Source organism: Myodes glareolus, chromosome 12 (assembly GCF_982192425.1).
Source record: "Myodes glareolus chromosome 12, mMyoGla1.1, whole genome shotgun sequence".
Classification (NCBI taxonomy): domain Eukaryota; kingdom Metazoa; phylum Chordata; class Mammalia; order Rodentia; family Cricetidae; genus Myodes; species Myodes glareolus.
In genome coordinates this window covers 40,002,731-40,029,494 of record NC_142037.1, presented here as the reverse complement: position 1 = coordinate 40,029,494, position 26,764 = coordinate 40,002,731, and the positions used below count along the sequence as shown (strand labels likewise).

Below are 26,764 nucleotides of genomic sequence, written 5' to 3'. Positions count from 1 at the left end.
TATCTGAAGGAAGTAGAGGTTTTGCAATTTCTCTGACTAGCATGTCTAACACATTTAAAATATGATTTTTTCCAGTTAAAATTCTTTTCTTCTTTGGTGCAGGGAGTACAAAGAACATATCAGAAAGTTATTTTTTGAGCCTACCCACTAAGACGATCCACAGAGTTTAAACATTTCCACTTTGTTTGAGAAGAACTTATGTTGAGTATGCTTTCTGGGCAAAAAGTTGAGTCAAAAGGAGAGACAACAAAGGGTATACTATCATTCTGTCAATCTAGTCAAGAGCAATTCTTTGTGTAGAGAATTACTCACATTGATAACTAAATGATGTTTCTTTAGCAAGATCTCTTTACCTTGAACAGGAAGTTAGAGTCACTAGGAAGAATTGTATCCTGACCAAAGTTGGAGCTTGGTGTAGCTTCATTCTATCAAAACATACAAACAAACAAACAAATAAAATCAAGATCTGGTGTGGGAAGTCCTTCTGTCTATGTGTTGCTTTTATTAGTTAATAAATAAATCTGTTTTGGCCATTGGCTTATCAGAATAGAGCTAGACGGGAAAACTAAACTGAATGCTGGGAGAAAGAAGGCAGAGTCAGGGAGACGCCATGTAGCCGCCAGAGGGGAAAGATGTGAGCTGCCAACTGGAACCTTGCCAGTAGACCACAAGCCTCATGGTAAAATATAAAACAATAGAAATGGGTTAATTTGAGCTGTAAGAGTAAGCCAGAAATATGCTTAAGCTATTGACCAAACAGCATTGCAAATAATATAGTTTCTGTGTGATTATTTCAGTTCTCAGCAGCCAGGAACAAAGAAGTGGCCTCCACCAACAGAGATTATTTTGTGCTGCACAAATATTATTTGATGTGCGTTCTTGTACAGAAGAGTGGTCAACTTACCAGGGACTACACTCTTAAAAAAACTACTTCTCTCTCTCCCAGCAGTTGTCAGTCGCCAGTGGCTCCATGTCTTGGGGTAGGAGTGTGTGCCCAACTCTTCTGTTTGCTGGGATTTGGTCTTGTTTGAGCATGCACAGGTTTTGAATGTGCTGTTACAACTGCCTTGAGTTCATAAGTGCAGCTGCTATGTCCAGGAGATTTTTTTTTTTTTTGCAATCACACATCACCTCAGGATTTGACATTTTTTTCACCTCTTCTGTAATGATCCCTGAATCTTGGAAGGGAAATTTTCAGTATGTATGTTCTTTTTAGTGTTGAACACTCTTTCATCTCTTATTCCTTGGCTAATTGTGGATCACTGTGTTAATCACCATCAACTGCAGATAGAATCTTCTCAGACGAGGACTGAGAAATACAATGATCTATGTGTCTAACAATAGGTCATCAGCAGTCAGTTTAATACTGTGTCCATTTAGCAGAATAATATCAGTAGGTTCTCCCTTAGATCCTATGACCTCTCTGGCCATAGGATCTTAGTCTAGAAATGGTATCAGGTTTGGGTTTCTCCTGTGAAGTGGTACTTAGATACAATGAAATAGCAGTTGGTTATTCCCATGACAGTTGCCAATCAATTGCACTCATAGGAAAGTCTTTCCAGGCTGATCATCGGAGCTCTAGGGGTTCTTTGCTGGGTCTGACTGATGAATATTGTTCTCCTATAGTGCTTCTTTGGGACCTTCCAGCACTCTGAAAAGCTATCCTGTATGGAATAAAACTGGTTTGTACCAGCTTGATTTCTCCATGTTCTATGATGATGCAAGCATGTGGTGTCTTCAGAGTTAGGGTCTTATTGTCAAGTTAAGGAGGGTAACTAAAAGCGTTGACAATAGTCTGTGATGTTTGGGGGCTATGGGACCTCACTGGCCAACAGATCCAACAGAAGTGTCATAGTTACCTTTCTGTTGTTGTAAAGAGATACCATGGCCAAAGGAAGAAAGTGCTTAATTTGGGGATTGCTTACCTTCACAGAGGACAAGTCCATGACCATTGTGGTAGGGATCATGGTAACAGGCAAGCATGGTGCTGGAGTAGTAACTGAGACTTCCATCTGATTCTTAAGCTGCAGCTGAAGAGGGACTGGGCCTAGCATGGACTTTTGAAACCTCCAAGACCACCTCCAGGGACATGCCTCCTCCAACAATGCCACACCTTCTAATCCCTTCTAAATGATTCCACCAGCTGAAACCAAGCAGTAAATATATGAGCCTATGGGGGTCATTCTCATTCAACTACCACAAGTTGTAACTTATACTTGGTACTGTGTTTTGTTTGATTTTGTTAGCCTTGAGTATCAACTAGGGGTGCTATTATCCTGTTATAAGGTGACTCCAATTTAACTTTGTGAGTGTGTGTGTGTGTGTGTGTGTGTCTCCCCCCACTTCCTCTTCTACTCTGCTCTCCATTTCCCTTTTAGTACTTTATGCCAGTGTATTCTATCTCCCTTCCCTTCTACGAGGACAGACTTCTACTCTTTAGCTTGGAAAAGTTGGTCAAACTGCCTTCTGAGACCATTTATCTATTGGCTCCCTTATTGTGATTGCATATGTGAGCTCTGCACAAAATTCTTGCTCAACAGATTTTGGCATCCATATCTTGCTCCTGTGTCTCCTATTCTCCCTCTTATTGTAAGGGGAACAGATTGGGTGGTGCTGAGTTTACTATCTGCACTGCAAGAAAAAAAAAACCATGTCAAAATACTGCTAATTTCTACTTTTGATATTTATTATTTGCCCACCTACAGGTGACTATAACTTACCCAAATTCTAGCCAGATCACTCCTCATTTTTAACAACATAGTGATGGCCTCATCCAGATAGTAATATTCTTACCCAGGTCACTGTCTAGTTCTCAGTCCTCATTGGGGCATCTTTGCCAGCCCCCTTTATTCCCACCACAAGGCTGGGAACATGTGGAAGAGGGGGTAGAAAGGGCACAATAGCTGAAGGTTAAGGAGGGATGTTGTAAAATGATGCCTTCTGGACAGGGCACTCATGAACTCACTGCAAATGTGGCCACCCACACAAGATCAAGCCAATGAGACCAGACTACCTTTAGACAGGCAGCATCAACTGGTCTCGGTGGGTTATTATTCATTTTTAAGGGGATGGCATGGTGGGGGATGGAAATGTTAGGAATGCCTACGATCAACACACATAGTTTACAAATATAAAATTGTCAAAGAGTAAATTTTTAAAAATGTTCTATTTAAAAACTATCCATACCCAAAGAAGAAATAGTTCACTTATCTATTGACATCAGTAAGGCAAATTTTTCAAAGAATATTTATATAAATGTTCCTCTAACAGTAGTGTTTTATCTCATCTTATTATTAAGATAAATTATTTATATCATTACATTGCTTGTGATTTCAGATTTATTCTTTTTTTCTGAGCTGAGGATAAAACCTAGGGCCTTGTACATGTTAGGCAGATGATCTTCTCCTAAGCTACACCACCAGATTCAAGATTTATTCTTTTTGAGTAGTTCTAGTGAGTTCCTGGACATTGTCAGGCCTATCCTGGACATGGGAACAAGACCAAATGTGGGCCACAGCTTTTCATTCTGTGGAGAGAAGGTCAGAGACAAGTTAGTCCCAGTCGAGCTCTCTGGGTTCCAGGGAAGCCGACTAAAGCAATGACGTTTCATGCAAATCATCCCGGTTGCTCCCAGAACCATTTTGTTGTTTTAATTTTGTCAGATTCACATCACTCACATGCTAATGGCATATTTTCCTTCTAGAGATTAAATGCAAAACAGATATATCTCATGTTCAGAGAACCAGTAAGACAGATGATTAAATATGTATGAGTTGGAAAAAATTAGTTTTGGCTTGGTCACTGCTTTTTATGACTTTGTTATCTTATAGAATTCTTGTCTGTGATGTTTCTAATTTTCTTTTATATTTAAAATATTTTTATGCATTCTACAACAATCTGAAGACTTTTGCCATTGGTCCATATAATGCTGCTTTTCATTAGTGTCTAGGGGGTGGTTAAAATAGTCACGGGCCATCTTGTCTTATGTACCCTTTTGGGGAGCATCACCGGATAGGTCTTTTAAGTTAGTCACATCTTACCTAGGTTAATTTGTGACAAAGTAGAAGGACTGAATAAAATAAACACATATTTTGTAAAGTACATTAAATAATTTCCCATACAAGACCTCATTCGTTTTCTAAAAGGATACTGCTAGCCTCAGACTTCCCATATGTAATCCTGCTTTATGTAGAATAAACACACTGGGGTTTTCATTAGCAGAACTGCTGAGAGAATAAATGATGTCTTCAATTCATCTTAGATTGATGGCTACACGCCCAGCATCCACAGATATAATACACTTATGGACATTTCATTCTTCTCTCTAACCCCATTTTCTTCCTCTTATCATCTTGCGCGTTGGCAATCTGAACCTCACTCTTGGCTCTGTTCTCAGAGTCACCCTAACTCAGACGTGATGAGTAATGGCATACATCACTTTTCAATATCAGAAGGAAATGTGGAACAGGAAGTACACACTGTGCTGTTCTCTAGGAGGCACAAAAAACACCATTTGAAGATCTCATAATTCTAATTATAAGTAAAGGCCTAAGTGACCTTGGCTTCCTTTCAACAATAATCTAGTTTTAAAAACTAAATAAAAAGTTCTTTGTCACCCTGAGTTCTAAATCGATGCGGGCTTTCAAATTTTAACCCTTCGAGAAAACTGATCTTAAATAAAAGGTTCAATTACTCTTTAGGAAGCTGGAAACTATTAAAAAGAGAAACTTCATCTTATAGCAGCTGTAAAACTGTTCCCAGGAGGTCTGACTGTGAGAAAATGCCACAGCAAGAGCCGCATATGCTGATATCTCACTTTTGGCTCCATAGCTGACAGATTCCTTTGATCGTTAATTTGTCACAGAATTGCCGCTATGAAAGTTCGCTGCCGTTGCTTGAAGTTCATCTATAGAATGTAAGCATTCAAGAATGTTCTTTGCTTTGGTTCATCGAGGTCTGAAGGACTAGGCTTTCCAATGTTCAGGTAAGTTCAGACCTACAACAGGCTCCTCTACCATTCGCTCTCAGTCTTCTATCCTACCTTCCAGGCAAAAGAAACATTTGCCCTCTGTCAGACAAGAGAAGCAGAGCTGACCTGAATTTTCGGTCTCTTTCCTGGTGCAATTGGGCCATTTGAAGAGGCTCTAAGTAAGCAGGAAGCTTTCATGGTGTCCCGGGTCGTGTGAACACACGGGTGTTAAATTGCAAGGCTCTTGCCATTCCTCCTTGTTGCCCATCAGCACGAGCTGAAGACTCTATAAACCATCATTGGAGAATGCAGAGAAATCAAGCCAGAGCTGAGTTGGAATGATTTAGCCCCTCTAGTTAGCTTTCATAGCCCCAGAAGGTGCCGCATGGAACACTGGGAGAGTGTGATGGCTATTCTTGGTTGCCAACTTGACTGCTTATGGAATTAACTAAAACCCAAGCATACCCGTGAAGGCTTCCTGATTTACTGGGTCATTCCAGGTAGGAAGACCCATCTTAAATCCAGATCTCTCGAGGTTGGAGAACCTGCCTGAAATCTGGGCCATCCCTTCTGGTGGCAGCCTATGTAAAGGACAAGGACAAAAGAAGGTTTTGCTCTTGGCCTGTTCACCTTCAGTTTTGTTTAGCTGGTATTAAAGCCTACTTATTTGGGATTTCAGCACACACTGAAGACCAGCTGAGACATCCAGCCCTGTATACAGAACAATTACTGGTTTCTTAGGTTAAGGACTCTAATAATTCCCATATATGGGTGTATATTCCTTCTGTCTGCTCTGTTCCTCTAGAGAATCCTGATTAACACAGAGAGAAAAGGCACTAATAGTCTTAACCAGCTGTGAACCCCATGATTTACGATGCCAACCTGGCAGTCCTTGTGTGCTCACTGGTGCCATGGTGGCACAACTGTTAGGGAGAGGGGAGTGAAAGTCTGGAGGCAGAAAGTGAGCCTTCAATGGAACTGTGGGCAACGATGATTGCCAGACTACATCTTCAATGACTGTGGAGAGGTCCAGAGCCAATAACATTTATTTTGGGTCATCTTTAGGCCCCGAAATTGTTCCGTGTCTGACCTAACATCGTATGACAAACAGATAAAGCCTCATATTAACTTAATCTGCAGTTTTCACTAATCAAAGGCTGAGCATCATCAGAGAGCACATGAGGTCTATAGCTGAGATTTCTCTGCTGTTCTGTAATCGCCTACTTAACGTTCTCACCAACATATTTTAAAAATGCCTTGATTTATGATTTTATTTGTCCCACTACTGTAAAAAGTTCGTTACACTGTGACCATGTTGGAACATGGGATTGGGGTGATCCAAATTAGTGTTCCCAGGTCATAGTCATTCGTATTTGTTCAGTTTGAGAATAAACTATCTTTTATCCCCTTTGCAATAGAAGTTGTGTTTTTGTGTTATAAAAAGGCGAACCAACCAATCTCTGATTAGATTTGAGGCCCACTCCAAAGGAGGGAGTTCATGCCCCTTACTGTTATACCAGTAAAAATCTCAAGACAATAGGTCTTAGGCCCAAGGTGGGAACTTCCTAGTGTGTAGCTACATTGACATGGGCGTAAACTGTCTGCTAAGTATTTATTTCTACAAATCCATTATACCTACAGAGAAATGCCAATCTTAGCCTCAATCAGAGAAATTTTTCTTTGTAGTGAACGAAATGCAGTGCAATTGTGTGCTGGTTCATGTGAGTTGAGCTGGAAGCTTTAACACTACTTTGCATATGCAAATTATCACTACTTTGCAGTGACCAAACGCAGGTTGAGAATAAGCGAAGACTAAGTGCCTTGGCCTTAAATCGACCTTATATCATCCTCAGTAAGGATCAGGGCACATTGAGAAAAGGGAGAAAGAAAGGATTTAAGAGCTAGGAGATGAGGCAAAAGGCTTTGAAATGTTACCTTTGGGGATTGACAGCCATCGCTATCATGATCTTGCAGCGGCTGAGGTTGGTTGCTTCCACTGGGCCTGCAAAGACTGGGTCAGCCATTAGTCCCTCATGGCGCAGGAAGGAGCTCTCAGAGTCCCACCCCTTCTGCTGAACTGTTGACTGCTTGCAAATTCTGGGGGAAAGACAGTCATTGGCTTCAGTGTTGTGACCATGGATGAGGCCCCTAAGCTCCACCAAGACCCAACTGCATGGTCATACAGAGGGTCTTGGTTAAAATCAGTGGGTTATAGAACAAAACAAAAAGACATGAACGTGAGAAAGGGGCCAAACAAGAGGAGTTTGGCAGGGACGGGAGGGAAAGAAGACAAGAGAGAGAGGTGAGTGTAACCAGATTGTATATATTCATGTATGAAACTCAAAAACCAAATTTAATAAAATTATATTATAAAAAAAGGTCAGAGCTTTTATGTGTATATTATTAATGCTATTCAGAAGATACCATTTGTTTTTTGCATATACAAATAATCAGTAAATGACAAAAGGTGATATAATTATTGATTGTGTATTTACTAAAACAAATGCCTATAGGTCATAAAACATGAGGAAAAATTTAGTAATATTCCTAATTTTCACAATTTACAAAAATTCTTAAGAGTTTTTTCCAAGTCATTATTATGGATTAAAACTCAATGTTGGGTGATAATATTGTTGAGATTTCATGGGGGTGGGGCAGCTTCCGGGTCATATGTAGAAGACCCTGTCTCACAGCAGACTAAACAAGACTTGCATAATGACAACAGCGGTTGACAAGCCAGTGAGGACAGGGGAACTCTCAGAGAGGCCTCTTCTAGATGGAGAACTTCAGGCAAATGGTGGCTCCAAGAGGGAGAGCCAGTCTTTGCTAGGGATGAGCTCACTGCTAGGTTATCCAGTTTCAAACGGTCAGCCTTTCACATATTCGTTTACAGTTGAGTGACTGAGTACATGGACTTAGCAGGTGTGTGGTGTGTGTGTGTGTGTGTGTGTACACGCGTGTGTGTATCTCAACGATAATTTGAGAGGTCATAATTTTGAGAGGGAGTCAGGTGGCACAGGAAGAGTTTGGGCAACAGGGGTAGGGGTAGAAAATATATGAATACACTATGCATTTAGGAAATTCTATTTAAAAATTCTTTTTAATGTTTAGTTGTAAACATGTTTACGAATTATGGAGGTTCCAGAGTTACCTGTTGTTCTGTAGATCATCTGTGAGATGCCAGGAAAACATTACTGGTCTCCAAGTTTCTTTCTCATTTGTCTTCTTGGGGTCTAAAATGTTTGCCTTTGGTTTCTGCCCTTTAGATTATGTTAAGGGTGGACACCTGAAGAGGTGTCAATGACTCCCAAGGCCAATAAGCTTTAGTTTGTTTTAAAATAGAGGCCTGCCTGGCAGGAACAAATACAGTCAAAAGACCTACTTGTGTCCTCATCTTTGACTGCTACACTATTGAGGCAAATGGGTCCCCCAGTAAATAGTATTTCTCCAGGAATCTCTTGCTGGAGAAGAAAATGTCCACACCCTGGGAACAACCAGAGAAAGAGTTTTCACCAGTCAAAAGAGAAGCTTGTGTCTGGGGAAGGACTTCCAGCTTGTTAGATGGTGATGCAGGGAGAGGCTGGTGCTGAGACAAGGGTGGGCAGGAACACACCTTGGTGGAGATGCTTAGCTCTCGCCTGCCTTCTGAATCTCTTCATCCCTCATCGAATAAACCCTCATTCATTGTTTTCCCTGTTAATTTGGCTCTTTCAAGGGACTTATCAAGGATGAGTAACTGAATCTGGTTTGTTAGGCACAGATGGAATGTGACCATAAATCTGGTGACGGTCTTCCAAACGGGACATTGAATGGGTAACTTTAGGTAGACGCAATAAAGGGAGCCAGATGAAGGAACCTCCGCCTCATGGCAGCAGACATAAAAAGTGGTTCGAAGGTCAGAATCATTCGTAGAAAATGGCAGAGAATTCTGAAGAACTATGTTGGGGGAAGAACACAGGTTCAGGCCCTTCCTAAGCAATGGAGGAGGTTCAAGGCCAGCCTGGGCCACCTAAAACCCTCTCTCCAAAGGAAGTTTAAAAGAGGACTGGGGGTACAGTTCGCTGGCAGATTGGTGGCAGAATTCCTGCCTAGCAATGCGAGACCCTGGATGGAATCCTTAGTTTCATCACAATGAAAACAAGCAAACAAAAACTAAAGCAAACCAACACGTTCCTAACATTTCCAGTGTGGTGTAGGTTATCAGCGACAGCTATGGCTGTGATCAGATGGAGCCGCGTTCTATCAGTTAGGTAGCAGGGCCCAGCAGGCCCCTTCTAGAGGCCATACAGTGAGGTACATAGTGATAAAGATGACTCAAGGTCATAACCAAGTGTATAGGAGAAGCAAAGATAGAAACTGGAGTGTTTGGGTTCTGAAGGAACTCTTCCCAGCAGTTGGATGAAGTTGGGAGAAGCATTTATGGATCTGAATCAGATGCCCGTGGCTTGAATGACTACTTTTCTTGCTAGCTGTGTGACTTTTGACACGTCGCTAACTGAACCTCACTTTTATTATCTTCAAAAAGACTATTCCTGCCTTTAGGATCATGGCAAAGAGTCCATCTGTGTAAAACGAGCAAATCAGACAGCTCAACTCCTGGCACACAGCAGGTAGGTGCTCAACACACGAAGCATGACAACCCGGGAAAACCCACTCTCTCTGTTCGTAATTATCTCTATACTTTCCTCGTGTAAAATGTTTTGGAAACAGGGTATCATCTATCTCAGACTGGCCTTGTAATCTGTAGGCATCCCCCAGCCTCTGTCCTTCAGCCTCCACCTCCCGAGTGCTGGGGTTTATAGGCATGCACCTATGGAGCCATGCTCTGTTTCTGCTCTAAAAGGTGAAAAGATGAATCAGGTGACATTCTGGCCTATTTAATGATGCTATACATCCTTGATTAACTATGGTTCTTGTGTAGGTGTGTGTGTGTGTGTGCGTGCTTTCTCGGGCATGTATGGTAATGTACCTGTACCTGTGTACACCTGGGGGCATGCCTCTATATCTCTTGGTGGTATCAATAATACACAGAGCATCCACCTTATGTATGTGGCTAGAAACTAACTCATGACTAGTAAGCTGAAGAAGTTGCTGTGGTATAATGGCTGATTGGCCAGTAGCCAGGCAGGAAGTAGAGGCAGGACAATGAGAACAGGAGAATTCTGGGAGGAGGAAAGAGTGAGTCTGCAGTCATGACCCAGCCACAGAGGAAGGAAGATGAGAATGCCTCATTGATAAAGGTACCATGCCACGTGGCTAACACAGACAAGCATTATGGGCTAATATAAGTTATAAGAGTTAATAAGAAGCCTGAGTTAATAGGCCAACCAATTTATGATTAATGTAGACCTCTGTGTGTTTCTTTGGGACTGAACGGCTGCGGGACAGGGCGGGTCAGAAACCTCTGTCAACAAGAAGTGAGGTTCTAGCTTTGTGATGTGGTGAAATCATAAGTCCAGGCTTTCACTTTCTAACTGTCCTCATCTTGGAGATCTGGAAGGTTTGGACAATTCGTTTGAGCAAACACAGCTACTGACTCACTGTTTTAAATGTACTTTATTGGCAATTAATCATTCATTCTTGAAATATTTTAGAATAGATTAAAATCAGTACATAAAATAAATCTTCACTATGTTTGTTACATATGGCACAGAATAACAACACTTTATAAATATGTTTCATCAGTGCACAAAATGGGAAAAGAACCCTTTTGCCAAAAGCAGTACGGTTGCAATTTGATAGGACTATGGCGGCACTTCCCCAAACTGACCATGAGATGGCGATGTGGCCAAATAGATTATGTAAGCTTTAACTGAGTTTTCCTTAACTACGGCATTGAACCCCTTAGGTCTAGAAGCTATCATTCAACTTAAAGAAGAATGAAGTTTGTTACTCTTTTAATAGTATTGACTAGAAATGAAGCCTTTCATCACGGATCCCTAAATAATTAGAGGTTCATTGCTCCCCTCTACTGGGGAGAGGAGGGTATCTGAAAAGCCATAGAGGTCAGGAAGGACCCAGATAAAAGAGAGGCCTTAAACTACCATTCAATTTAAGATTAATTCATGGAGCACAGATGATTGTTTTCAACACCCTGATAGAACTGTGTGAAAATCTTTCCATACCATGAAAGCAACTTCCAGTTTATTTCAAGGGCATCTCTGTTACACAGTGACCTCCCTTGGCAGTCATGGAAGGTCATAGGAATATTAGAACATGAATTCACATTTAGATCAACATGATTTAAACATGCACATGTGTATGTTTTCACCAACTTGGTCTTCTTCCATATAAATATATAAATATTGAATAAAGTGCATGAGAACATGTCTGTACATATATACAGGCACACATTTTCTTATATACACTTCAATAGATACAGAGCGAAAAACCACATACACACTGGTAATATATGTGTAGTCAAAAGACATCTGCCAGGCAGTATTTATGTTCATTCTGATGAATTAAGTCCGTGGATTTGAATCTGTAATCTTTTCCTTAATGCATATTGACACGTTTGAAACTAAGGCAAAACGCATTAGAGCAGACTTCTTCCGACTTCTATTTTTAGCAGTCACTAGGGTCTAGTCATGAGGACTAACTCCTTTTAAATACAACCTCGGTACTAGAGACACACTATCAATTTTATGTCTGAAGCAATGGCTGTCATCTGAAGTTCCTGTAAGGACAAACTTGGGAAAACCTTGATGCATTTCCAACTTACACAATGAAGCTTCCTATATTCTTTCAATTCCCCAAACCTGTAACATTCCCCAAAGACTTACAGCAAAACACCTTTATAGTCAATAAAAACCCTTAGCATTTTATCCTGTATCTAGCGTCTGTCCCAACAGAAATGTGCAATTTACCCTTGGGCATCACAGTGTCAAGGTGGACCAATGGTGGCTGATTCTCGTTAGTCTGTAATAGCCATTTCTACAAAACATTGTGGTAACTGATATTTGCTTTTTTAAAAAAAAATTAATTTAATTTAATTTATTTATTTTGGTTTTTCGAGACAGGGTTCCTCTGTAGCTTTGGAGCCTGTCCTGGAACTAGCTCTTATAGATTAGGCTGGTCTCAGAACTCACAGAGATCTGCCTGCCTCTGCCTCCCAAACACTGAGATTACAGGCGTGCGCCACCACTGCCCAGCTGTATTTGCTTTTCCCTTGGGAGCTAGTGTCTTTCAGAGTAAAAATGAATGAAGTTTTAGAGGGAAGGAACAAAAACATTGCTTTAAGCCTTGATAGTTACGGACTGGATCCAGTATGAGGTGTTTATTTCTTATATATCAGTTCAAATCCTTGATTCAATTTCCCCCCTATTTCCTTGCCTGCTTGACAAATGAGGAAAACTGAAATAAGATATTCTCAGGAGGGGATACAAACTCTTTTCTGAATCAGGTAGAAAAAGAAACTGAACTGATTGATTCTCAAAACAAATCCGTTCATACTTTTGATAACAACCAATTAACTTGTCCTTTGTTAAATGCAAAGATCTTATGCATTTCTATTTATATTTTTAGCAACTAAGAAATTGCTCCACTCCTAAGATACACTCAGTAGATCACTGTCAAGCTAACTCGTTTTAATAAATAATATAAATACATCAATCGCAAAGCATCACGTTTTTAAAGCCTCTATTTATTTATTTACTTTTCGGAGACAGGGTTTCATGTTGTCCACACAGACCTCAAACTTGGTAAGCAGCTGAGAATGACGTGGAAGTCCTGATTCTCTCTCCTGCATCTCCCAAGCCCTAGGATTACCGGCCTGTACCACGGCTTCACTCAGCACTGGGGGTCCAAGCTAGGGCTTCCGGCGAGCAGGATGAGCGCTCATCGTCGAAGCTACATCCCCTGCCCTTTGAAAACACCAGTTTTACCTGATTAAGTGTCAGTAGGAAAGTCACTTGATTTTTTTTTTATTTATTTTTTTCACAGAAATAACCTAAGAAACTACTGCTAACAGCGAGAAACCTGAGTTTATTGCGTAGCTGGGACAGTCAACTCAATATACTGGCCGCAGCTCAAAGGGCGCATGCGCAATGCAGTGGTTCCATAGAGCGTGACCAAACACCTCCAGGATGCTTTTTTTTTTTTGAAGCAAGTTCTAGAACTGCATTTTGAAAAGCGAAATTATCCTTTGATAGTTTACAGAGATGAAAATATAAGAAACAAAACCACATTGCAAATTCAGGTAAAGCCCAAGAAGTAGAAGAGAAAGCAGCGCGTTGTCGAATAACATTTAAAACCCTTCCACATCTGAGAATTAAATGACAAACGCAGCAGATGCCAGCGATCTTGTGAACATTTCAAAATGGCATCTATGAAAAGGCAAGAATGAAAAATATTGTCAAGTATTTCAATTAATTGTATTAGCAGTACAAATTTCATAATACTGTCTATTTTCTATTTTCAAAATATGCGTCATGGTGAATTTTAAACGCATTTTTAAAAAAGAGGCTATTTACTATTTTCGTCATTTCTAGCTATTTTTATATACAATGATAGGTCACCAACCCACTCCCATGCCACCCATCAACAACAGGGCTGCAAGGTTTCTATTTGATAATAGAAATGAGCTGGAATTGATTTTTATGCCTCATCATAATTGTACTGTAAAGGAAAATGGTTTTAAAGATCTCACTGACAATGTTAAAAGTACAATGATAAAACCCTAACACTCCTAGCTCAGATGCTGTCAGGACATTGTCCCAGTGCACACTGTGACACGCTGCTCTTCGGACACAGAACACAAGGAGGCATAGGCTGCTGAGTCACTGGGGTGGTCTCATTTGTCCCAGTCTCCTTACCCCTGCCCCCACACACAAGGGTAAAACCTTGTTCAAGTGCAGTGGTCAGAGCAACCGGTCCATCACACACAGCTAACCTTTTCATTCATGGTGTTGATATTGTCTGTACAGGACTCTTCTGAGGGTTGTTTTCCTAGAGTAACCATAGAGCAGTCGTTACCTGTTGGTTCAGCGTCTTCCTCTGAGTTCTTTTTCTGCCCCGCCTGGAGTTGACTAGACTTGTATGCCAACGTGGGTATAGTGTTCACTAAAATTAGCTGCAGGGGCTTTCTGTTCTCCTTGTACTGACACTGAATGTACCGCGAGAAAGCAGACCTGTAAGTCTTATTGAACAGTGTATAGACCAGTGGATTGACAGCGGAGGAGAGGTAACCAATCCAGACAAACACGTTGAGCAGGGCTCCGATGACATCTTCATTGCAGGACTCCTTGCAGATGACGGCCATGATGTTGGTGATGAAGAAGGGGCACCACATGACGACAAACAGAAAGAACACGATGCCCAGCACCTTGCACGCTTTTTGCTCGTTGCTGATGGACTGCATCGTCCTCCTGCCTGTGTAGGAGCCCTGCTCCCTGTGGATGGACCGCTGGAAGAGCTTTTCGGAGGACATAGAACTCTGAGGGAGGAAGCTGAAGGAGGCTAATTTGGCCCGGGTGCTGAGGTCGCTCACACACAAGGTGGCTTCTTTCTGAAGTGACTTGATAGTGAGGAAGTAGGTGATCACCATGATGGTTAAGGGGATGAAAAATGCCACGAAAGAACCTATGAGGACGAAGTTGTCATCAGCGAGAAGACAGCTCCCCTCCTTAAAGACCTTCGAATCGTCCTGCAGTCCAAAGACTGGAATCGGCATGGATATACCTGGAAGAGGACGGAGAGCAAGACACGTGATCAAGATATTGCTAATGCTGGGCTGGTCAAAGAATAAATACCAACTTACTGTAAAGTTACACGCCAAATGCACTTTCTTCCTAGCAAATTTGAAAAATACAAAAAAGTAACAGTGAGTAAAGGAACGAGCCCTTATTTTCACCACCAAGGGTCCTAGGTTACATTTCTTTTGTTTACACGACATTTTCTATGCAGTTTTAGATCTTCCTCTTCCCACTTAATACTTATTATACAACTGAATTTTTGCTTGTTGAGATAGGGCCTTCGCTAGCCCAGGCTAACTTCAAATTCACATTGATCCTCCTGCTTCGGGTTCTTTAGTGTGTAAGCCAACATGAACAGTTTTAAAGTTAAACAGATTTTTAGATTTTTTTTGAAAGAACACCTTCTGATACTAATTTCAAGTCATCCAGGTGAATTCGGGTTAGTTTTACAAAGTTTTTTATCTTGGAAAATGTTAACATCGGCAAACCCCCCAAAGAACAGAGGCAAGAGCTGTCCCAAGGAAGCCACAGAGCTCTTACAGTTGGGAATATGGTGTCATCCAGGTCCTCACCTGGGACGTCCCTCCTTAGTTTGAAGCAAACTTCGGACATCAACATGACTAAGCATGGGCACACCGTATTATGTGGATCTAAAAGTGACGCGCTTTCGGAGGAACCTACGATCACATACTGGCTTCATTCTAAAGATATTTAGTGTTTCCTTCACATCATGAAATACAGAATTCATGTTCAGACTTCTCATTGTTTCCATAAAAGTCATATATTTTCATAGCAGAGTGCCCAGTGGGATGAATTACCCAAAGAAAGGTAGCTGCAGGCTTTTGTTGTCAAATATATGACTCAGGCACGAAATGTACGTGGGAATACAAGCTTAGAGCAAAACCGTTGCTCTGTACTCAGATTTGGGTCACCTGTCACAGTCCTCCAGATGTACGCTCAGGCAGAGGAGTACAGCAGCGAGGATTAGCACAGTTGGTTTTGATCTTGCTAATTTCTCCCCATGGTGATTGGACCCTACTTCGTGAAGGTAGCTTGACCATGACAGGAGGAGATTTTGTTCCTTTTTTGGAGCTCAGGAGATCTAAAGGAGGCTGGGTAAGGCAACACAACCATGGTTGCCCTTCTTATTCTGTTATTTTCTCTGCCACAAAGTCAGCTCAGGAGAATGGGAAAATAGAAGAAACAACCTCACTACTCAGTTGGTTTGCTTCTTTAACCAAAGGGTAGACACTCTGTTTCCTTCCTGCACTTTCCGGGATTTTCAGTTTCCTGGGTTGAATAAAAGAGAGTCCTGGTCGAGCTTCCAGCTGTCTAGCCCAAGACCCAGCTTTCAGGCCAGCTCATCCCAGGGTTGGGGCCACTCTTTAACCCTTGCCTTGCCAGCCGACAGGAAAGAAGTTTCCTTTGAGAATGTGTAACACAAACGCTGAAGCCGCAGTAACAACAAGAAAACAAGAGGAAAACCACCAAACTCTGCATGGTCAGAAACGAGCTTGGCTCTCCCCAAACACAGGTGTGACTGTCCTAACATCCAGCTGTTGGGAGGGACAGGGGCTAGAACTTAGAGTTACACTGGACAAGAACATCTGTGCATCTGTCTGTCTCCCTCCTCTCTCTCTCTCTCTCTCTCTCTCTCTCTCTCTCTCTCTCTCTCTCTCTCTCTCTCTCTCTCCTTGCCTACTGTCTGGTCCACAAAGGCCAAAAGCTGACAACTTCCTTAATGTTTTGAGACAGGTCTCTTACCGAACTGAGAACTTGCCATTTCAGCCAGACAGGATGGCAAGTGAGACTCTGAATCTGTCTGTCTTCATCCTTCTAGACTGATGTCCAGTGAGAATCAGGATCTGTCTGTCTTTATCCTGCTAGACTGGTGGCCAGTGAGACCCTGAATCTGTCTGTCTTTATCCTTCTAGACTGATGTCCAGTGAGACCCAGGATCTGTCTGTCTTCATCCCGCTAGACTGATGGCCAGTGAGGACCAGGATCTGTCTGTCTCCAACCTGCTAGACTGATGGCCAGTGAGGTCCTGATCTGTCTGTCTCCATCCTGCTCCTCCCTCTTGTTGTCATGCTCAGATTTTTGCATGGGTGGTTGGGATCCAAACTTGGGTCCTCATGCTTGCCTGGCATGTGCTCTGCCCCTGAACTGTATTCCTAGCTTGATAAGACTCTGAGTGCTATTTGCCCGTAACTTCACAGGCTTCAGTGAGGATACTTGTCACTTGTCTATGCAAGGTCATCAGAGTGCGTTGTTGTTATTGCTTTGTTTTTGGAAGGTGAACATAAATGATGTCAGGGATGCTGTTTGTGGGAAACGACTCTTCATTTACCACCTGTGTGTCCCTTCCACACCATTGACAACATCCTCTGAGCGAAGAGTTGTGGCTGTAGGGGAACCCTCCTCTGAGACTCTCTGGTCCCTCACCAAATCCAGTCTTATTGTTCAGACTCCCTGATTAGGATGGATACACTGGACATTGTTTCAGATGGACTTGGGTTTGAGTCTTGGCTCTTGCTCTGGGATCCTGGGGGGATGTTCAGCTCTCCTATGGTATGAGGCTGGTGCCAGCAAGCCTTCATGGATAGAATGGGGATAAAATGGATCAAATGTGCAGAGCATCAGTGTGGTGCCTGGCCTAAAGGAGATAGAAAAGAAAATGACAAAGCAGGTGGCAATAATTTTCTTGGTGAAATTACTCAGAAAACAAAATCAACATTATTTTGTTCTAAACTATTTTGCTTAGGTTTTTTTACGTTAGCTTTTATATAATAGAGTTCATGAACCAAAAGGAAAAAAAAACCAGTGTTTTGGCTATTTACTATTGGCTATGTAAAAATGATGTAATTATTAGCTTCTGCCAGGGTCATGTGAGGTCTCAATCAATTTTAATTTGGTATGGCTAGCACTGTTGATTACTTTTCTAATGTGATGAATTACAGTCATTACTATTAGTCATGATGCATCTAAACAAAATATCAACTGTCCAAAAAGGTATATGATTTTGTTATTAAACTCTTGGGTGTTCATTTTATTGATTAATACAAAGGAAGTTCCCACCGTGAAAGTGTTTTGGCCTATTATTTATGACCCGGTAATTTATAAAGAGTGGCCATGTTCAACGAACCAGAATGTAGGACAGCCTGAAACATCCAATCCCTCAATCATTTGAAATTTGCTATTGTGTCTTGTGTTGATGAGACACACAAACTATACACATTCAGTGGGATGTTTTGATTTCTGCAACCCTAGAAGGAAAGGGTGATGGAACCATTCACATAGACACAGAGATTCTCCCTCGAAAATGTCTGCGATAAGGTGCTGCCTCAGGAGGATATAGTAGAAGGTCATCGGCAGGGTTGTTGTGTGCTTGGAGAGAACACCTTGATTTGGATGGGGGACAATCACGTTCACGGGTCTGTAGATGGCCCATTTCTCTTCACGAGTAACAAAACTATCCTGATTAGTGCTGATAACCATTTGTTTGTAGCGTTTCTTCCTGAAACGCTGGGGTCAGCAAATGTTTGTAAAATGCTCGTTGGAAAGTTAAAGCAATGCTCTAGAAAGAAGGGAAGAAAGTTTTGTCAAAGAACTAAGGCATGTATATTGGCTTTGTGTGCACAAAAAGGCGTGCTAAAGCATGCTCCTACCAAGAGAAATGAAGAATGCTGGCTGACAGCCAAGAGTATGGTCACAGTCTTCTCAAGTGCATTCATTTTCTGGCTGCTTTGTTTGATAATAGTGGTTTTTGGAGACCTGACATCTCCTCTCACTGAAATTTCTGCAGATTAAGCATTTTGTTTTATGAACAAACAGTCAGTAGCTTGAACTATGTGACTCTGCATCTCGTTTAATAAGTTCTTTTATCCCCCCGCCCCGAGGAGTAGAAAACAGCAATCAAAATTCACTAAAGGTATTGGATCTTCTGTGCACATTTTTATTCCTCTGCATTAACATTCAGACAGTGACGTGAACGGGGAACCACGAGCGCTAAGAACGCAAAGGCTCTGGAGGGTGTTCTCTCTGAGCTCGGCTCTCTGCTTGCTTTGCAAGTAAAGTTCACATCGCTAGTTAGCGTCATATCATGGACTAAAGAATCTTAACTCTGAGTTACTGGATGTGACAGATGGGCTTTTCCTTTTAATCCTACACTTTTATGATTTAGGATCTTGCAACTAATGATTCTTTCGTGGCAACTACTTTTCATGAGATACCGGAAGTTTGAAGTACTAGGTAGTAAGGGCATCATGGGATGTTGAGAGTTGGGGGGGGAGGCGTAGGGCTTTCAGTAGAGAGAGAGCAGAGATGATAAAAACGGATATCTCAGGGACCCGAGGAATGTTCTGAGTCATGGGTTTCAATTTCCTTCAGATTGTTACCTTTTCTTTGCATTTGAACATTTGACCTTCCAATTTTTTAAAATTAGAAGAGCGGATTTGCTAGCAATTTGGCAGAAAAACATAAACCAACACTACAGGATAATCTTCAGGCTGCAGGTAAAGGGAGACTGAAGATGGATGGGGAAACTGGAACAGCACCCTCAAACCTGCCAGCTCCAGTTTGTGGCAACATTTCAAGATACTTTACACAATACATTCACTCTACATTGACGTTTTAACAAATTGGATAAACACTACCCAGACCACCCTAAGGGTTGATAAGAATTTCACCATATGGAGATGAAAATTGGCCCTAGCAGGCTTATGCAACTTACTTAGAATTGCACAGAAATTTAGAGACAAAATTAAGACTTCTACCAGTCTTTTAATTTTTATGGCTGATATTTAAAAAAACTGATTTTATAGTAGTTATAAAATCTATGACTATATCAGAGTTCATTAATGTTGGTTTGAGGAAGTCCCTAATAATCCCAGAAAACCTTTAACTGGCACAGACACTTGTTTATATATAGTCTATGGTAAAGAGAAAACTTCAACAGATTATCTGAAAACTTTTAGCAATCAACATCATTAACTACCACTAAATCTCGAGGTGTTGCATGTACAGTACACACGCACATACACACTTACATACCTACTCATATACCTATACACATGTACATACATACACACATTATATATATACCAACAATACACACACACACACACACACACACACAGAGACACCCTCTTCAATGATTCTCTGGACTTTGAATCTTTACTCTTAATCTCAAAATAAGTTTTTTCTGGTGAGGCATTGTGTTTTTGAGGCTAGAAATTAGGAAGACAATTTAAAATACTCACTTGGTCTCTGTCACATATAACAGTTGTCTTCAACTTTGGTTGCATATTAGAGTCAGCCAAGAAGCTTTTAAAAATGACAGTGCCTGGGCCTTATTCCAGACTGATTTACAGAGTTTGAGAACTATGAATGCCCAGGATATGTCTTGACATTGAAGCCAAAACCATGCCAGTGACCTCTGAGAGCTAAGCGGTGTGCAATGCAGAGTCTGGCTGCCCAGTTACCCCGTCACAGGTTCTTGGTTCAGTGGCTCCTGGTTCTGCTGGCCCTCCTGTTTTGTAGCAAAGGGACCATGCTTGAAAACTGTGATTATCTCCCATGGGAAGGGAGGTAGAATTCTGACTTGGAGATGCAGATTGTCAGCTGCAACTCCAACTCCCAGAAGTCCATCTACATGCTTCTTGCTCTAGGCAAGCTTTATTTACATTTACCATTTTTGCCTCTTGAAAATATAAATCTCTAAATCATATCGAATAGTCAAAATCATTAAAATTTATTCCTAAAAATTCCTATATTACTATTGTGGGAAAGGCACAGAAGCCACATCATGTGTGCGGTGATCAGAAGATAATTCTGTGCAGCTGGTTCTCCCCTCCCTGCTGTCAGTTCTGACGACCGAACTTAGGCAGCCAGCACCTGCTAAGCCATTCCACTGTCCCTGAAACAAATTATTATAACCTTGCTTTGCTGTTGAAACCACAAATCAGAAAAGAACTTTGGGTGATGGTTATGTAAATTAACCTGATTCAATTGTCCTATATCAGATATATCCATTAAAACTCATATTATACAGGTATGATTGTCTAAGAAAATATTGATAAAAACTCAAATATACGGTTTCTTTTAAATCAGTATATGACAGTGAGTGTTGTCCAGCATTACCAAGTGTTCTTTTCTCAGCTGAGTATTTAGCAACATGCTCGTAAACAATGATTTATTCCAGCAAAGGTCACGTCTGGTCCATATTATTTGTTGCACCTTCCCTGAATTTCTACTGGGGTCAGGTTTTTGGAATAAATTTTACACGGATACATCTCATTTTGGCAGCTCCAGTCTATGAGGTATGTGTAGAAACAGTCATGGCGTCTGGAAAACTAGACAGCTATGTGTCCACAGAACAGGTCTGATAGATGCCAAATCTGCCTATGGGTTAACACACCGGGATAACCAGACTACACTGTAGAGGACCCACAATGTTCCTAATGCTGAAGCAATTACCAGTCACTCAGCTCACCCTAGAAGGCCTTTGCCATTTGATCTTCTTGTAATTCACAATTCTTAAATTTTTTTCCTAATTGTGTAGCTTTCTCACTCTGGCTCTTCTTCTTCAAGTCTGGAGTTATTCAGAACAGCATTGCACCTGGTTTGTCTTTTAGGTTGGTTGCATAGTAATTCAAGATGTTCTAAGACCCATCTCCCTGCACATGCATCTCCCCCTCCCCCCAGTGACTCGGCTGATATAATGCAGTGCCCTGTTGCTAGTAAGAGACATTCCTTTTTGTGTACCTAATAACATTGGAGGGTTGGCTTTAACACAAACTCAAGTGGCTTTAGACAGAGGTGGGTCCATGTGGACCCTGGTTGTCATGAAAGAGGCCGCAGGGAATAGTTTAGGGGTGCTAGTCTGAAAGTAACATGATACATATATCCTGGTACGTTCTTTAAAAAGTCTAGCATCAAGGGGCACTGCAAATAGGAACGAGTAAACAAAGACTCACATCGCCTTTCTCCTCTGGACCAATTCTGATGCTCTCTACTTCTCCAAATGCTTCACAAACGGCCAGGATTTCTGCTAAGTGGAGTCTTGGGTAAGGCAGAGGGCTGGGAATCTGGGAGTGGAAACCTATCTCATGGCTACATTTGCAAAGAAAGCAGACTTTTATTTTGTATGGTTACCACATATGATATTGGGTTGCAGGTGGGGGCTGTACTCCTAAGATGCCGCCAATCTCTTTTAAGATATTTCTCAGGGCATATCCCTTGTGAAAGCTTTTCCAAAAGTGTTTCTCTCGCTCCAAGACTATCTCTTTCCTAACTTTGGAGTCATCGTTGACTCCCTAATTGTTTCATGGTGCTTCCAACACCTTAGCATTTTTTTTCTTTAGAGGTTTCATTACACTCATGGGATGGTGACCTCATTAGCAGCAGAGAGGTTTTTCCGTAGAAACGAATTCTAAGTTCAGACTTCAGGTAAATGCTGGTGGGGGTGGGGAGCAAGCAAGAGAAGGGAGAGGGCATGGGTTGGGAATCATAACACATCTGATAGGCACATCTTGGAATTATTGAATAGTTTCATAGAGTTTCCCTTCAGTTTTGCTGGAGAAGCACAATAATGTGGTTTTATTTAGTACCAGTGTCAGAAGAAAGCAAAATGGCTACTTATGTGAGGCGGAAGTGCTACCCATAGGACGAGGCAGCATGGAGTAAACTACAGTAAAACCACAGGGGGTGTGGGTATAAGTGTCCCCTGTGCCATGTGGAAAGCAAGGACCTGGGTTCAATTCCTTTCCACCCTTACTTCTGGGCTGGGATTTGGCCCCTTATTTTCCTTAAAGCTGTTTCTCAGATAAATTGATTAGTGGGAATTTAGAGAGTTATATAGTGGGGGAAAGGCAGGATTTAAAGTTTGTCTCCTGACTGTTCATCACTAGCTGAGTGACCTTAGGCTGTGGAATTTTAATGATTCTACCTGTAATGTAAGGAATGCTAGAGAGAGAGAAAAAGAGAGAGAGAGAGAGAGAGAGAGAGAGAGAGAGAGAGAGAAGAAAGAGGGAGGCTGAGATCCATCCTGATCTTCATGTGGACCTGTAATGAGGAAATAGTGATGCACTGGTTCAGAATTATTTTGTAAACTTCTATAAAAGCAATTACAATTCACTTCATGCTGGGCGGGATTCTGTAGGTAATATAAAGGGCATCTGAGAACCTTCGGGAAGCCTGGGATCTTATAGGGGAAATTAAATGTGCATACATGATTTATTAAGAAGGCGGTGCAGCAGGAAATGAAATCAAGAGGCAGAGCAGAGGGCCCGGGTAAGCACAGCTGCATGATGGCAGACTACAATGTTCCTGGGCGGGGGGCAATCATGGAGGAGATAGCCCCTGAGCTGGCCCTGAGGCTGAGTAAAATCTGGATGGGCTTCTGGATCAGAGGCAGGATCCAAATAGTGATCTGTATGCATCCTGACTGAGGAATACCTGGCCTCGTGCATCCCAGGAGCAAGCGCCTGACCCTGTGTATTTTGGCATAGGAGTGCCTGGCCTCACTGTGGGTTAATGCAATCTCCAGTTTATTGTGAAACAGCAGGCTCAGAAAAAAGCATGCATATTTCCTTTGTCTTGTTTCTGTTATTTATTTATTTATTTATTTATTTATTTTGGGGAGCTGGAGTATAGGGTGAGTATAGGGTGCTGCCTATACTCACCAAGGACGTCCCTACTGAGCTACTTCTGGGTCAGCAATCAGTTTTGGCCATTTGGCCATCAATTGGCTATATAATTGAATGTCCACTGAATGAGGTACTTAGGAATGAAAGAGGAAGAAGGGTCTTTACTATAAACAGTTATTTTATAATCTAAGACCTTTCCTGGTCATCAGATGATCAGTCTCAAATAAGACTGGGAGAGGGAAGAGGGAGGGAAAAGCAGGCCGACCCAGGGCTACCACCAGCGTCACAGGGCTATAAACACGATGCGTTCAGGGAAATCTGCTTTCACTTTGAACTTCGTCGTTGCTGTTGAGGAGTACTATAATGAGTACTAGCACATTCGATCTTAAGACTTGTTTACACATTTAAAATTCATTAAAGAGTCCAGGAAGTTTTTTGTTTTGGGGAGGTTTTAAGTATCTATTGTTTCAGAAATTCAAAAGAGCGCTTTATAAGCAATCATTCATGGATTCATTTGATAACAAAATATCATATATTAACATGGTAGCATATTTTAAACAAAGAAGCTCCTGTCTTTTCCCCAAACACATGGGAAGTGATGCTGTTTTGTAAATGAACATCTCTTCATCATTGGGTTTAATAGAAGATGGCGGATTCACATGACGTCATCTGCTTCTATCTTGGTGTTATCACAGACTCTTGTAGCTGGAGATTGCGTGCCGTTCTCATAAGAGGATGAGAAGGAAGGAGGCAAATGATGTCTTGAAAATATCACTGATCCCTTTGGACTTCCTGCGAGAGTCTCTGGGATTCCCAAAGAGCTACGCAGCACACTTAAAGCCACCGATGTAAGCGAGACGGGCAATTAGCTTACATCAGAAAAGCCCAGTTTGGATCCCCTGTTATTTGAAGAAAGCCTCTTCCCTTCTCTGAGTTTCCTCTGTAAAGCAAGGGTTGCTCAGTAATGTCCCTTGAAAGGATTGTCCTCAGGAATAGAAATGAGACTCTCTGTACCATTAGTGGCCATTGTGGCCCTATTTAACAGCTGGCAAAGAGAAAAATGCTCTGTAACCTCCCTTAATGCTTAGAGTTCGTTCTGTCTGAAATCCCCGCTGTAGCCCAAACCTCCAGCCACCCTTGTTTGGTTCTAACAGAATGCTACCATCCTTACAACTTTGGAGACATGTGCATGACTTCACTCCTCTGCACAAATGTTTCTATTAACATCAAATATTAACTTCCCAGGATAGGGACCCTGCAGAGCAAGACTGTGTCCTAGGGTAACCTGTAACAAAAGTGCTGAACATGACCTCTAGGGAGGGAACAATGGAGTCATCCATGAACATTGAATATGGGTACAATGCAAAAAATATGAGCATGACTTAAGAAAAGACATGAGATGTGCAGAATGAGGAGAAAAGAGATGTTCACTATGGCTTTCATCTCTGGACCTTCTGATAGGTGAAATTTCTTAACTGGCGTTAGGGCTCATGGGAATTAGTATGAGTGACCCGTTTCCTAAGAAGCACCCAATGAAAGGTCTGCCTTGCTTTTTTTGTTAGTGGAAGTCTTTGGATTTAAAAAAGGGTAGCTGATTCTGGATGGTGTAGTAGAAACTGAGCCTCATAAAGTGATACTGAGCCTGTCAAGGAATGCGGGAAAGGGTTGGGCTCTGGGATAAAAATCTCAGGAGTGAAAGTGTACTGCAGATGCAAGGGTTGGTTTAGAACGTTAGCTGATCTTTGACCACTCAGTGCTCATGAGACCATAGAAGTGTCCCTTTTGTACTTGGGCCTTAGGGTATCTGAACCAACACCAGGTAACCGCTTCATCCTGTCTGTTCATTTCCCTCCTTCCGAAGTCAGAGTCTGACCAGCGCATTTCTCCTGGCTCTAAGTCTAGGTCCTACGAGGAGCCGGGAAGTAAGAGTTATGAGAAGCTTTGGAGTTCCCAGGAACCTCTTCCAAATATTGAAATCATGGTGCGAACAGTCGTAGCTCTGGAGTGCAGTGGCTGGCACCCACTTTCCACAACATGAAGTAAGAGATGCTGTTGTGGAAATGAACTATGTAAAGGTGTGTTACATTGGCTTATCCTGTGGAATATCACTTTACCTGTGCGAAGGTGTGTTGCATTTGTTCACGCTGCATTTGTTTATGCACTAAGGATGTGTTACATTTATTTGTACTGCATTTGTTCAGTCATGGTAAGATGTGTTGCTATTTCACTTTGCCTGCCTAAGGCACTTGATTGGCCTAATAAAAAGCTGAACAGCTAACAGCTAGGCAGGAGAGAAATAGGTGGGGCTGGTAGGCAGAGAGAATAAACAGGAGGGGAAATCTAGGCTTGAGAGAAAAGAAGGAGAAGAGGTCAAGGGAGAAAGAGAGGGACATGCCCTGCGCCAGAAGTTAAGCAGTTACCGGCCAGATACAAGAAGCAATGGAAGTAAGATATACAGAAGGAGAGAAAGGTAAAACGCCCTGAGGCCAAATGTAGCTGAAGGGAAACAGGTTCGTTTAAGTTACAGAATAAAAGGTAGCCAGAAACAAACCTCAGCTAGGCTAAGCATTCATAACTAATAAGTGTCCTTGTCATGATTTGAGATCTGGTTGGTGGTCTTAAAAAAAAAAAAACACCTGGTACAATATGCAACCGCTGTAATGGTCTATTTCAGAGGTGCGGATGGTAAAGCTTCTGTTCCCCCCCCCCCATTTCCCACTTCTCTTGGATTTTATTCTTTTTTCAGTGGCCTTTGCAGTCAGTCTAAGATCAAGTATTTAATACTTAAAAAAATAGAATTAGCAAGATGGCACAGTTGATACAGTGCCTCCCATACAGACACAAGGGCCTGATCCTCAGAGTCTGCTAAAAACTAGGCACAGCAGCATACAGCTGTAACCCAGAACTCCAAGGTGGTGCAGAGATGGGAAGCTCCTTGGTGCTTGTTGGCAGCCAGCCTAGCTGAATCAGTGGAATCCAGGTTCAGCGAGAGACTCTGGCGGAGCTGGGGAGATGGCTTAGTGTGAGGAGCCTTTTCTTGATGAAGACCTCAGTTCAAAGTCCCAGCCCCCATCTGAAAAGCGGGGCTTGGTCACACATGCCTGAAATGCTCACACAATATTGAGGATGGTGACGAGAGGATCACTGGGACTTCCTGGACATCAGCCTAGCTTCAGGCTCAGTGAGAGACCTTGTCTCAATAGAATAAGGTGGGGAAGGATAAAGCAGTATGTTCAAGGTCCTCCTCTGACTTCTGCACATTCCCATGGCATATATACCTGTACACACACACACACACACACACACACACACACACACACAAAATCAAAGAGCCCACTTGACATTGACCTCGGGCCTCCACAGGCATGTGTACACACATCTACAGCACCACCATTCCTCCATGCACACAGACATGAACAGATTTATACACACACACGCACACATACATCAGT

At 42.0% G+C, this 26,764-nt stretch overlaps 1 protein-coding gene across 1 annotated transcript in view; it reads right to left on the bottom strand.

Annotated features, from left to right (window-relative positions):
• Positions 1–10,506: 10,506 nt before the first annotated feature.
• Positions 10,507–26,764, bottom strand: part of Htr2a (5-hydroxytryptamine receptor 2A) — a 61,619-nt gene continuing 45,361 nt past the window's right edge. The window contains exon 4 of the mRNA XM_085698729.2: positions 10,507–14,650. Coding sequence (XP_085554855.1) covers positions 13,848–14,650 — 803 coding nt within the window. The 3' untranslated portion in view covers positions 10,507–13,847. The remainder of the gene's footprint in view (positions 14,651–26,764) is intronic.